Source organism: Phocoena phocoena, chromosome 11, assembly GCF_963924675.1.
Source record: "Phocoena phocoena chromosome 11, mPhoPho1.1, whole genome shotgun sequence".
In the NCBI taxonomy this organism is placed as follows: domain Eukaryota; kingdom Metazoa; phylum Chordata; class Mammalia; order Artiodactyla; family Phocoenidae; genus Phocoena; species Phocoena phocoena.
The window spans coordinates 99,971,658-99,985,636 of NC_089229.1; the positions used below are offsets into that span (position 1 = coordinate 99,971,658).

General features: G+C 36.9%; 1 protein-coding gene across 3 annotated transcripts in view; it reads left to right on the forward strand.

Annotated features, from left to right (window-relative positions):
• WNK1 (WNK lysine deficient protein kinase 1) overlaps positions 1–13,979 on the forward strand; it is a 132,953-nt gene that overhangs the window by 80,596 nt on the left and 38,378 nt on the right. For all 3 annotated transcript variants that reach the window (XM_065888287.1, XM_065888288.1, XM_065888289.1), the window contains exons 5-8: positions 6,908–6,996; positions 8,918–9,137; positions 10,505–10,838; positions 11,609–11,802. In XM_065888287.1, the coding sequence (XP_065744359.1) occupies positions 6,908–6,996; positions 8,918–9,137; positions 10,505–10,838; positions 11,609–11,802 (837 nt within the window). The remainder of the gene's footprint in view (positions 1–6,907; positions 6,997–8,917; positions 9,138–10,504; positions 10,839–11,608; positions 11,803–13,979) is intronic.

Here is a 13,979-nt window from a genome sequence, read left to right on the forward strand (position 1 = left end):
GAATCTGGATTCTGGTTTTTGCTTTACCATTGACTAGGCCCTTACCCACTAGAATATAGGCTCTATTTGTTGTATTCTAGGTGCTGAAGGTAATGCAGTAAATCTAGTAGGTGTCTTACACATACTAGACTAGACTGGACATGACACCTCGTAGATGCCAGTGAATCAATGAATTAATTCCATCTTTGACGTGGCATTAATCTCTTTGATCTCCAGTTTTCTCATTTGAACAAGTTGGGACTCTAACTCAGATTCTTTCTAGATCTGTGATCCTGTGGTCATCTTGTAGGTGTGGAGAACTGTTAACCATCTTTGAGTAATGTGTTGTGAGTTAAATGATGTCAGATGATTGGAAATGGTTAAATGTCAGATGATTAGATGAAGCCAGATGATTGAGCTGGCCACAATGTAAAATACAAATTGGAGAGAATAGAAACAGTGAGACCCGTCTTAAATTGGTCTAAGTTTAAAGAGGTGAGGTGTTGATAATCTGGATTTTGGTGGTCACAGTTGTTATGCGGAAGAAGCAATGATTTTGAGAAGTAACCAGCCGGTAAAAATCTCATTTTGTCCAACCAGAGATCTTTGGCTTTTGGAGGGGCAGTAGGAGTACTAGCAGCAGAACTATATACGAGCTGTTTTAAACATTTCTCATTGTTTAAAGAGCTCCTAGAGAATAATAGTACTTAAATATTGTGGGAGAAGAAGCATCCAAGAAGACTAAGGTTTCTATTCTGGAAATAATGATGCCATTGAAAGAAATGGAGGAAACCCAGAGAAAGGCACTGACGTGAAGAGAAGGAAGAAGTAGAATTTAGACATATAAACTGTTAACATGTATGTGAATGGTATTTTTATTGTATACATTGAAAACTTTTATTTTGATATATAAAAAAAGGCTCATCTTCATAGATCTAGATATTTGTGCCTGTATTATACCACTGTCCAAAAAAAGCTACCTCATTTTTGGTTTTGTTTGTTGCACAGTAAAGTTTAAAAACCTACTCACGTGTTTATGTCTGATGAACCTCTGAAGCAGGGAGCGTGGTGCCCGTTTTCTGGCTCTTCTGTTTTCATTTAGCTTAGCATAGTCCTAAGCAGCTTTGGTCAGACACTTAAGTCAGAGGCATTGGCGGACCGCATTGCTGTATTTATGAGCAATAGCTGGCATCCTACACTGCCTACTTAGTGTACTTTGTAGTGACAAATTGTGTTGAGCAAGAGATCTGTGGCAACTACTTTGAGACAGCTTGTTAGAAATAATAGTCATTTCTAGCCTTTAGAGTAGAAATAATCCTACCAAATAACTTCTAAGCCCTTATCCTCCCGTTACTGAGTAATTAAAGCCTTAGTACCCACTGTCTTGATGGGGATTCAGGCGTACCAAATTACAAGGGATAGCACTTTGTTATATTATCCATTATAATATTGCAATGAACAGTGCTTTTTCTACCATCTTTGTTAATGGCATGAAGAAAAACCTTTCCTTAATCACTAAAATCAAAGTAGTAGTCATTTGGCTCCATGAGATCTTCCTGGCAGATAGAAATGTCTTTAGGTAGATCTTCATATTGAGGCTTTTAATAATAGGAGGGAACGGAGAAGGATAAATTCTTATCACTTCTGGGTGATAAGAAGCTGTTCACAGCTATTTAATTTTTTTTTAACGTACCATGAGACAGTGGTAAGGCAGTTTACCTTAATGTCACCACTTTTTAAATTAGGTTAACAAGAACTATTATGCTCACTTTTCAAGTGAGTTTAAGGAATATGGCCCAGGTCACACAAACTTGGTGCATGAGAGATTGAACTAGGAACTCATTCCTAGTATTGGGATTTCCTTGTCCAGTGTTCTTTTGGCTATATATTCTTAGTTTACATTTTGGTCATTGAATTCGTTCCCCATTTTCTTTTAAAGCATAGTTTCAACATGATTAAGGGGAAGGGGGTGTTTAGATAAACAGATTTCTGGTGTAGGTTTTGATGTCAAGGAGGCAGAACCTGTGGACATAATGGGTGGAGCTTTGAGCAAGTAAAAAAATCTTATTTTGCTTGTTTAGGGATCTGCTCCTGTTGGAGGAGAAGCAGGAGGAGGAGTAGCAGACTAAGTTTCCTTGCTGTTTGGCATGTAGTTTTGTCTAAAGGGCCGATCTAGAATAAGTATATTGTTGGCTCAGAGGAAACTTATGTCTGAGAGTTGGGGAAGCATGGCTAATGTTAAACAAGAAACGAAACTTCAGCCTGATTTTGATGTCTGCCTTGCTTATGCTGTGGGCTAAGTTACTCTGTTAATTTACATCTTATATATTTCCCCCCTCATTTTCCTCTAACTATAACAAGTCTGTTTTGCCTTTTCTGATGGATTTTACAAAGAGAGATTTTTGCTCAGTGTTTGTCATCGTAAATTCTCATTGCTGCTGCTGTCCTCAAAAGGATTGTGTAAATGAGGTGGGTAAGAATTTTCAGTGTATACAAAAGGTATGTTGTAGCCATTTGATGATATGTGTGGAAAGTTTCAGTTAAAGTATTGAGAGTGTTTAGTTCAGAATGCTTTAAGTTAGTTTTGTAGTTTAGTTAGCTTACACAACATTTTGTATGAGGAAGGAAGGAGACTTTTCTCAATTCTGAATGGTTAGGAAAAGTTTTGCTCTTATGGAAAGGAAAATGTTACCTTAACACATTTGAAACGTAAGTTTTTAAGAAGCAAGTGCCAACACTCTTTAAGAGCTAGAAGATTGAACCAGAGAATACTATATTATGACTCACTTATATTTTTATTATGACTCACTTTTATTATTCCAGCAGATTAGTTGCAAACTATAAGTATATAGAATTGACAGAAAAACTTAGTCTGTAAGATGCATGTATGTGTTTGGGATTTTTCTTAGTTTAAATAAAGCAACATATTTTATAAACATTTTTATCAACTTTTTAAAAAAAAAAATCAACTCTCGGTGTGCCCTTGGAGAGTCACGATTGTTGTTATTGTTTTCTTTTTGTACTCCATTTAAGACTGCACAAGAGTCACCTTTGTTTTTTTGTTTAAGAGAATATATAATTTTATATAATCGCAGAAGTGTCTTAAATGAATGTACGTTAGCTGTTCAAGAAGTACTTTTGTTTAATGCAGAGGAACATGTTACGGTCCCATGTCAAAAAATATAATATGGCACTGCTGCCTAAAGAGAGATCCTGTGAATTACAACAGTAAGGAAGAATATTTCTAGAGCTGGCAGGTTGCTAGCTCTAGAAGGATGGAGTGACAGGGTGCGTGTCTTTAACTAACTTAATTTTTCTTATATGTAAAACATTAGCCCAATTTATCTGCCTTAGCACTTTTCTGTTTTGTATTTTTGAACCTCATTCAGAATAGGTGAGCAAAACTTGGCTTCTGCTGGTCAGAACAGGGCTAGAATAGGACTCTCTGGGGCTAAATCAGACAGTATAGAAAAGAGGTGACATTTGAAGGATTTTCAGACTCTAAGTTGATTATCTTTGTTGAAATACATAAATTAAAAAAGATGAAATATTATCATTAAAACATTTTCTCATCATTATTTTGTTCTGTCTGGTGCTTAAATCGTGTTTTAGAATAATCTTAAACCAACTTTTTAATTTTAAAAAAATTATCAATTATAAAAAAATAGAGTTCTCTTATCTCTCTTTTAATTTTTGAATTTTATTTTTTTATACAGCGGGTTATTAGTTATCCATTTTATACATATTAGAGTTCTCTTATCTCTTAAGAACAAGAAGCCTCTAAGTATGATGAGTGCTGTGTATTGAAACGTGTGCTTGTTTATTTTAAGCAGCTTTCCATCATGTGTCCTAGATGTATTTTCTGTAGGTCACTTTCAGGGTCATTGACCTTTTTTTGGTCATTTTTAGGATATAATCCCTAGATATTCTTGCTTCTTTGCAAATGATTCAGAATACTTCTGTTAGATATTTTGATAATTCTGGTTTCTTGATGGTTGCTGAGATTTCTTCTTGTCTTTTTCATTATCTCAGTGGGTAATGTTTTAATACCAGCTGCTGGACTGTCTCCGTTTTACTGGCTGTCTTGGCACCTGCAACATTTTTTAAGGCAGCAGTGGCATCTGAATATGTTGTGTAGCATTGGTATGGAATTTTCTGTACCTAAATCTTGGCTATATGTTGAGAAAGCAGCTTAACCTAGCAGAGTCAACATGTTATATGATGCGTAGTTACTGGTTTTGTCATTATGACCTTATATCTCATTTGTTCAACTAACATTTCTACTTGTAAATAGGAATTCCTGTTTGTAAAGTCATGAATGTATGTATGTCTGCATAGGTAGGATTAACAAGAGGGCTATTTTTAAGGATAACCAAGGATGAAAGCAGGTTCACTGTGGATCTTGGTGATTATTTTTCGAAGAGAATCCTTTGCTTCCTTTTAACTGTAAGCTTTATTATCTTTGGTGATGGCCTTTGAAATCAGAGGTGTGCCTTAGGTCAGCAAACTTAATAATTCAAAGAGATGTCAACCTAGATAATCACATATGACTCTAGTTCCCATTAATATAGTTGGACAGGTATTATCCCCATTTGCTAGAGAGGGACTCTGAAGCTCAGAGCTGCTTCTGCTTGTCCAGTTCACAGTGATTTCAAGTCTTCTGTTACATCCTTTGATCTTTCCAATATGCCTATGCTAAATTGAAACAGAAGAGTCTTTTAATATAGTCAGTATAGGTGTGATTTATTAACTCAGTACGTAGAGTTTTATTGCCAGAAGGCTAAACTACATTCCTCTAAAGTGTATGTGTTTATGGAAGTAGGAACATTTTTTCTAATCATAGTCTATATCCTCTTTTAACTACTTCGCTGTAACATATGGAATGTCTTTACATGCAAAGGCCCACTGTGTATTAATGTCCAATTTTAGCAAAGAACAGTCCTTCAGATAATTTTCTGCCAACAGTGAATGTTCTAAGAACTTAATATATGGTATTCTAGATTGTTTTTCCCATTATATTCATAAATAGCATCTTAAAAGTTTGCTTTTATACACTTTTACATGTTTATTGTAGAAAAACAAATATAAAACAAAATCCCCAGTGTTTCTACTACCAGAGAACTTTTAGTGAGTATCATCCTTTTTTTCCTTAAAACAGTTCCCGTTTTCTTTAGCTTTAATTTGAAATACCATACCAGCTTGCTCAGTTAAAGCATTCTTTTGCTTCAGCAGCATTATTTTTTGTTTTCATTAGAATGATTATGCGAAGACAAAGACTAGTTGGAAAACTTAGCTGGCCTTGAAAAATAAAAAGATTGAGGAAAATACAAATACTTATCTTTGTAGTCATTACTTAGAAACAAACATTTAAAATACATGGATTTTTAACTTTAGGGTCAGCCTTATTAGACAGTTTCGTGTTGTGGAAAGTTAGCCCTAGAGGGAGACTCCTCCAAATCAGAACTTTTTAAAAAAAATTGATTGATTATTTTTGGCTGTGTTGGGTCTTTGTTGCTGTGTGCAGGCTTTCTCTAGTTGTGGCGAGCGGGGGCTACTCTTCGTTGCAGTGCGTGGGCTTCTCATTGTGGTGGCTTCTCATTGCAGAGCACGGGCTGTAGGCGCGCGGGCTCTGTAGTTGTGGCTCGCGGGCTCTAGAGCGCAGGCTCAGTAGTTGTGGCACATGGGCTTAGTTGCTCCGCAGCATGTGGGATCTTCCCGGACCAGGGCTCAAACCCGTGTCCCCTGCATTGGCAGGCCAATTCTTAACCACTGCGCCACCAGGGAAGTCCCTTCCCCTTTTTAAATTAATTAATTAATTTATCTTTAGAACTTTTGAATAATGTAGTGAGTAATTGATGAGAATTATCCCACCACAGCCCTAGTATTTAAAGACTTTAGAGCTAACCATTTGATATATTTCATTTCAATCTGTGAGAGATTACACACATTTCTGTGATTTATCAAATTATATCACAAATTCTAATATATATCATCACTGAGACAGTAGCTGGTTATAATTTATAATATATTCTAAGTTTTCTAGTCCTGTCTCCTGTTTCCTACTCCCTGTGTGTTATGTGGTTATAGACTTACCGTGCCACTTGGACAGTATATCGGTGTTGCTACTTCAAATCAATCCATGTGGTTACTTAGATGAGGCAAGAATAGATAATGAGATGTTTTTCTCCATACCACCTCTCAGACAGGAGTAGTTTGTTATTCTTCTTTCTTACATATATTTTCCACACACTGTTGAAATTTTATTTGCAAAAAATTTACACTTTGTGAAGATTCTAAAATACTACTGTGATACTGTTTAGTATTGAATTTTCTTCGGAGATTAATTGGAGAGCTTGTCTTTCATATGGGTCTGATGTATCATTTGTGATTTTATGTTTCATATGTACAAGACAGTTTGCTCTTCAGTTATCCAGTTATGCCAAACCAATCCAAATTCTTAACTTCTGGTTGGGGTTGTTAAGGTATACTACTATAATAATAGAACACTTGCCAAACTGAGCATGCGAATTCATGCCCGTAAATGTTATGTTGATTAATGTGTTAGGGAACGACGTTGAACAGGAGATCTTCTAACCAATTAGAACATTTGGCCTTCTTTTTAGCCAGTAACTTCCATTACCTGAAACACAGCAAAAGATGTTAACAACAGCCTAAGTTTTTCGCTAGCCATATGAAGCCATGGAAGTGAGTGACTCCACTACCTTAACTATTCCCTATTGTTATCTTGAAGGGGCTAAATTGCCACTTCCGAGCTCTGACCCTGCATGGACTAGATCCTGCAGGCAAATCAGAAAAAAGCCAGGATGGTAAGAAGGAATCTAGTAGAACCTTAAGAGGCAAGTATAAATAAAGTTCAAAGTCCCTGTCTTCGTTAACCTGTTTCTGTCGCTATTTTTATGATTTTCAGGGGGTGAAGCCAGCCAGTTTTGACAAAGTAGCAATTCCTGAAGTGAAGGAAATTATTGAAGGATGCATACGGCAAAACAAAGATGAAAGGTAAGTTGCCTCTTTTGACCTGGGTATTGCTTAAACAAAAACTTCAAGTGTAATAGGCTCTCAATAGAACACTCAATCTAAGGTGTATTTAATACTTTACTTGTGATTAGTTTCTCTGTTTATGTCTTGTAATATCTCTTTTTTTTTCTTTTTTTTTTCTTTTTTTTTTTGCGGTACACGGGCCTCTCACTGTTGTGGCCTCTCCCGTTGCGGAGCAACAGGCTCCGGACACGCAGGCTCAGCGGTCATGGCTCATGGGCCCAGCCGCTCCGCGGCATGTGGGTTCTTCCCAGACTGGGGCACAAACCCGTGTCCCCTGCATCGGCAGGCGGACTCTCAACCACTGCGCCACCAGGGAAGCCCTGTCTTGTAATATCTTTAAAAGTAGAGTTCTGTCCATTGAAGGTAGTATTCACATTTGGTATACTGAAATGTTGTAAGAATGTGGTTTGGTAGAGTTTAATTAAACCAAAACCACCTTAAACATAGCTGCTGCATTCAGTAAGAACTACTTACAGCATCAGCATGATTTGTAAAACTCAGTAGGGTTCTGTCCTTAATGCAGCAGATCTGTTCCTTAGTCCTTTACCCATTGAATTCTAAAAGATGAAATAAAATATTGGCTCTTTAAAATCAACTCAGCTATGCAGGTCTTGATTTGCTGTTACTATGCCAGAACTGAAGAAGAGCAAAATGTCAAAATTCCTTTGAGTAAAAAGAGACGACTTCACCCAGAGCTTGGGAGGAGATCTGGCTTAGTCATTTATGCTTACAGAGGACTTTTCTCAGAGGAGGGGCAAGTATCTGATCTGCCATATAGCTGATTCATCACCCGTTAGGCATGGCAAAGGTCCAGTGTCTGTTTTTGAAAAATAATCTACTTTCACCATCCCCCCTCACCCTCCAAAGAAGAAAAAGTAGACCAGGTAGTGCAGATAGAAATTGTAAATTGAGCATAATCTACCTCCTGAAGAATGCGAGTGATCAGGTACATCAACCAAATTAAAGAATTCCATATCTTCACTTCTCCAGTCTCATATTCTTTCCACAACTTTGTTATTTGGAAGAACTTAACATCATGATCTTTAAGGCTTTTTAGTAGAAATTTAGTTGGGTTTCTATTTTCATATACACTGATTAAAAAGGAGAGTCTTTAATCTCTTTAAGAACTTTTTAAAAAAACTATAAATAAAGGAATATTTGTCTCCAGTCTTAGAGTGTGTTACTCTTGTTTCTTTACTGGATGGAACAGTTTACTAGATTACTGGTATTTTGAGACCATTTATCTAGAGAAAATTGTTCCACAATCAGACTTCTGCTTGCCTAGTACACAAGGTGTTGAACAAAGAATTGAGAGGATATATTGGAGTAAATAAAGGTTGCTGTAGTAGAAGGTAATGTACTAGAAATAAAAAGATTTTCAAGTTTTGATTCCACCATTTATGACTTTTATAACTGTGAGCAAGATTGTCAGTCTCTCTGAGGATCCGTTTCCTAATAATCAGGAAATGATATTTCATTGGATGTTGGTCAAGGATCAGATGAGATCATACATATGAGATTTTTTGTTAACTATAAGCACTATGTAAATGATTATGTGATATTTTGAAGCTATGATATTCTATGTATTACTCGCTATTATTAGTACACTGTTAACTAAGATGAGATTAGATCATTAGATTTTAAAAGTATCACTTTGAGCTCTTATTCATAAATGAGATTGTTCTGATGTTCTGTAACTTGAATAAAACTATAATCACTGTTCAAATGGAGCAATGTAGAATGAGTTACAGAATTTCTCTTGTTCTTCTTTTTGCAGTCTGTTTTCATTATTCCAATAACAATAATCAGCCATACTTGAAAAGTATCTTTTAAATCTAATGGTATTTTGTTTTTTGTTTCTTTCCCCTCTTTTTTGAAGATACTCTATCAAAGACCTCTTGAACCACGCCTTCTTCCAGGAGGAAACAGGGGTACGGGTAGAATTAGCAGAAGAAGATGATGGCGAAAAGATAGCCATTAAATTATGGCTACGCATTGAAGATATTAAGAAATTAAAGGGGAAATACAAAGACAATGAAGCTATTGAGTTTTCCTTTGACTTGGAGAGAGATGTACCAGAAGAGGTTGCTCAAGAAATGGTAAATTAACACTAATCAGCCATTTAAGAATTGATGTAGACTTACATACATTGATAGTGTTGAGCAGAAAAGCAGTTTATGAAGCAGTGTGTACGGCATATTCCACTGATAGAAAATTGTGTTGATTAATGGCCCTAAAAGCTATTTTTATTTTAAGAGACATGTATAGACATAGATACGCGTATATTAGGAGATGTATATAGACATAGATACGTATAAGGATGGATGGACGGACAGACAGGCAGGCGGGCAGACAGACATACAGAAAGAGAACAAACCAGAAAGCATTCTGAAGTAATTTTGAAAGTCTGTAAGGTTGACTGACTCCTAATTAGTATAACCTATTTAGTTAGAATGACAAGGTATGTTTTCTAAATACTGATACAGTAGCCTTTGATCAGTCATCTGGATAAACCCTATAAATAGATCACACATTGTTTTTACTTCAAAGGGAGTTTTCAAGATCAATTATTAGTAGGCAGCCCTTGGTGAATCATTTTTGAAGTATGTCTAAAAGATCACTGTTCAGAAAGGAAACTCTTCACCCATCTTAGGCTTGCCATGGTGCCTAAATAGCCATTTACTGTGCAAAGATACTCACAGACTGTCTCTGCTAGAATGTGTTAGAACCATTCAGTACTACTTACCTCTGAGAAGGGGTCAGGTATGAAAGAGGTACTTATTTTTAATTGTCAGGTTTTTATACTGTTTGAGGTTTTTATTTTTAACCTTCATATATTTACCACAGTTGTCTTATCTGGTTAAGTGGTTGTCTAGTGAAAGGAAGTAAAAGCAACACAGGTTAATATTAATATTGATGGTTACATGTGAGCGGGAAATAGAGTGAATATAATAGAATGAGCCTTTTGGTTTAAAAACTTTGATGTTGGGACTTCCCTGGTGGTGCAGTGGTTAAGGATCTGCCCTCCAATGCAGGGGACTCGGGTTCGATCCCTGGTCAGGGAACTAGATCCCACATGCATGCCAAAAACTAAAGAGCACCCATGCTGCAACTAAGACCTGGTGCAACCAAGATAAATTAAATAAATAAAAATTTAAAATAAAAATAAATAAATAAAAACTTTTGTGTTTAGGTTCCCCATTGTTTTGTTGTTATAGTTAGTGAAGGTACATGTACCCCATAAGTTTCTACAAAGATAATAGCACCCACCCCATGAGTATCTCAGAATATGGTGGTGAAGTGCATAATGCAGACCAGTAGTTTCACAGTTTGGTTAAGACCAGTCCTTAGAGAGTTCCTTCTTCCCCTTCTTCTCTACTTTTCTCCCCAAAAGTACCTTTTTTTGTGTTTGGTTTGTTTTCTTTTGATATCCTGTTGCTTCCTAATGTACCCTTTTATCCTTCAGGTAGACTCTGGGTATGTCTGTGAAGGTGATCACAAGACCATGGCAAAAGCCATCAAAGATAGAGTGTCATTAATTAAGAGAAAGCGAGAACAGCGTCAGTTGGTGCGGGAGGAGCAAGAAAAAAGAAAGCAGGAAGAGAGCAGCCTCAAACAGCAGGGGGAGCAGCAGTCCAGTGCTTCCCAGGCAGGAGCCCAGCAGCCCCCTTCGACGTGCACTGGTGGACCTGCGGCCTCTACCACTTCAGCTTCTGTTTCCACACAAGTAGAGCCGGAGGAGCCCGAGGCAGATCAGCACCAACAGCTGCAGCACCAGCCACCTGGTGTGTCTGTGTTGTGTGAGTCCCGGGGGAAGCGCGCAGGGTTGCTAAAGATACTCCTAGTTGACTTTTTATCTTCGCAGTCATCATTTCGCACTGACCTCTTGGTTTTGAAGTAGAAATCTAATGTGTAAATAAGAAGTTTGAAATGGTTGCCATCTACCTTTCTTACGTCCATAGCTAATAGAGTATGGATGGGACAGTGAGGAAATAGGATTAGGATATAAAACAATTCTACAGGTTCCAACCTCTTGAAAGTTCTAATTTGTAGATCTCTACTTTTTATAATTCCTTAAAATATAATTAGTAGTGAAAAATAACAAGTTTATCTTAGCTGCTTATTTTTGAACCCACTAATCCGGTTCAGCTCTTCTAGCAAAGCTGAATAACGTATAACCTAGAAACTAATGAGACTGCTAGTTAGTATTTTGAACTGCCTTCTTAATACTAAGGACCCACTGGTCTCCACAGTTAAGACTTTGGAAGCTGTCAAACTTCAGGCTGACTAATAACATTCTGTTTTATTCCCCTTGTTCTTCAGGTGGGAAAATACTGCGATAATCAGGGAATTTTTTTTTTTAAGACAGAACTTTTTTCTGTATGGATCCCTCATTTAAACATGGAAATCTACTTAGTAAAATTACTATTTATTTTTTATTTAGTTCAGGTCTGTGCAAAGAAAAAAACCAATTAACCCTAAAATCAGGGGTTTGTGATGGGAAAATGTGAACCTTCTTTTCATGATTTGTCTCTTTGTCTTGTTTTTTGGCAATTTATTTCTCCTTCAGCTGACGGGACGGTTGACAGTGGTCAGGGATCTTCTGTCTTCACAGAGTCTCGAGTGAGCAGCCAACAGACAGTTTCGTACGGTTCCCAGCACGAGCAGGCACATGCCACGGGCACCCTCCCAGGGCACGCAGCGTCTGCTGTCCAGGCACAGGCTCAGCCCCACCCCCACGGGGTATATCCACCCTCGAGTATGGTGAGTAGCCGTGCAAGAGAGTGTAGGCCTATAATGTGCTCAGTTCAGACTCTTCTGCCAAATTAGTAACAGCATGAGTCCAGAGGAAAAAACACAAATGGCGCATCACCAGAGGAGGCAGGTTTATCACGGAGTATAATCGGAGTCATTCAGGCAGGGGAGGATACCTACGTTAATGTGTGAAGACACTGTTTACAAGATTTAAACCAATCTGCGTTTGATTAAAGATAATGCTCTCTTTAGCCCTTCAGTGTTGAAACTGTTCCAAGCAGTGTTAAGACGGGCACACAAGTGGTTTGGGGGCGGGGGCAAGGAGAGTTTTTCAGACGTTACTTAAAAGAATTACTGAGTGTTTTCTGTAAGGTGTCTTAATGTATAAAACACAGGTAAGACTTTAGGCCATGATAGAATGCTGCATGTGAGTACTCTATAGTGAAGGAATGACCGTTTAATTTAGCGCTTGTGTTCAGTCATCAGTTGCTGTGCGTGTTCTTGCCTTAAAGTCTGTGTTGGACGCGAGTTCCTTCCCCAGTATATGTTCAGTATATGTTCATTTGCTTTTTCCCTTTATTTTGGTATCTGTTTTATGACTGATTTATTTTCAGCATCAACTTACAGAAATTATATCCTGAAACATTTTATACATTTATATCTATGCATATATACACACACATACACACACATTATTACCCATGTTTTACATTAGCCACTCTTGCTTCTCATCTAGAGAATGTTCAAATAGATCATTAGATAATACCCCAGTTCTTATGTTGACCCTCCATGAAGTCTTCAGAGGTGAATAAGATGCATTTTCTGCCTCAGGAAGGAACTGAGAATTACTGGTCACTGTAGGGCCCTTGTTTAGTGGGATCTTTAGGCGGATAGATTGTCCCTCTTTCTCAGAAAGCTTTTAATCTGAATTCGTGGAACTCTTGCTCTTCTTTAAATGAAACTCTATCTTTTTCTGGTAAGAAAATACTTCTGCTTGTTGTGGTCTCTTATCCTACAGCTTGGAATAAAAGATGTTTGGCTAGGTCTCAAGATGGATGGCCATAGTAACAGAAAGAAAACTTCCAATGTACTAATGTTCTAACAACCTACTTCTCTAACCTTTAAGATAAGTAGGTAGGGTAGAAGAGCTTTATACAGACTGTACAGGTGTACTTCTGTGATCTAACAAATATTATTTGTCAGCATTTCTTGTCACTTTCTACTCTTGTTGATTTCTTCTGGATCATCATAACTATAGATTTTTTTAAAAACTATTTTTAATCTCTTGGCTTCCCTCATGACAGGGTTTATGAACTTTGGGTCTCTGTTTTAGAAAAGGAAATGGACTGATCATTTATGAAGATGTTAAATATTTGCGCCACAAATATAGCTACATTTGATGCTCTAAAAGCAGACTTTAATGAAATATGACAGTCTTCTTGCCTTTTAATGACAATATTCTGTGGAAGTATTATGAAGAGTTATTAAATATTGAGGATTTTTCAAAACCTTTATAATTATCCCTTTCTAATTCCAGAAAGAATTTACTGTGGCTTGCAACAGTATGTATCAATTATAAGTGGAATTAAGAATAAAAGAGAAGCAAGAGTGGGGAAAAAAAGAAAATGTAATCAGTTACACAGTTCACAATATCTGAAAGGAAATAACAAATTTGTTCAGGACAGCCTTGCAGCGTTAGATTTACTGCTTTGTAGCTATATTAAAACCTTTATGTTAAGGTGCTTCAAACTTTCTAACTTTGTAAACCAAAGTTGAACCTCTGATGTGGCTGAAAAAAATTTAATGTTACTCTTTAGAGATTCACATTTCAGTTATTTTTCCATTGACTACTTTAATAAAAATACAGAATGTTTCCTGTATCTATTATGAATTATGTCTAGAAAGCTAATGCTCTTCCTAGGAGGAAATGACTTTTTAACTTATAAAGATAGGCAAGTGTAATAAGTACAGTACTGTGAGCCAGCAGCTTCTTTGTCTAATGCCTTCTAAAATAGAACCGAGAAATCTTTTACGTCTGAGGTTTCCAGAGCTCCTGCAAAGTGATCCTGGCTTAAAATCTTCTACATCTTATAATGTATGTGAAACTAACAGAATTCATTCTTGTTTAATCTTAATAAGTTTGCAGAAACTGCAAGCCACCATTCATCGTTTTCCCTGTCTGTTCT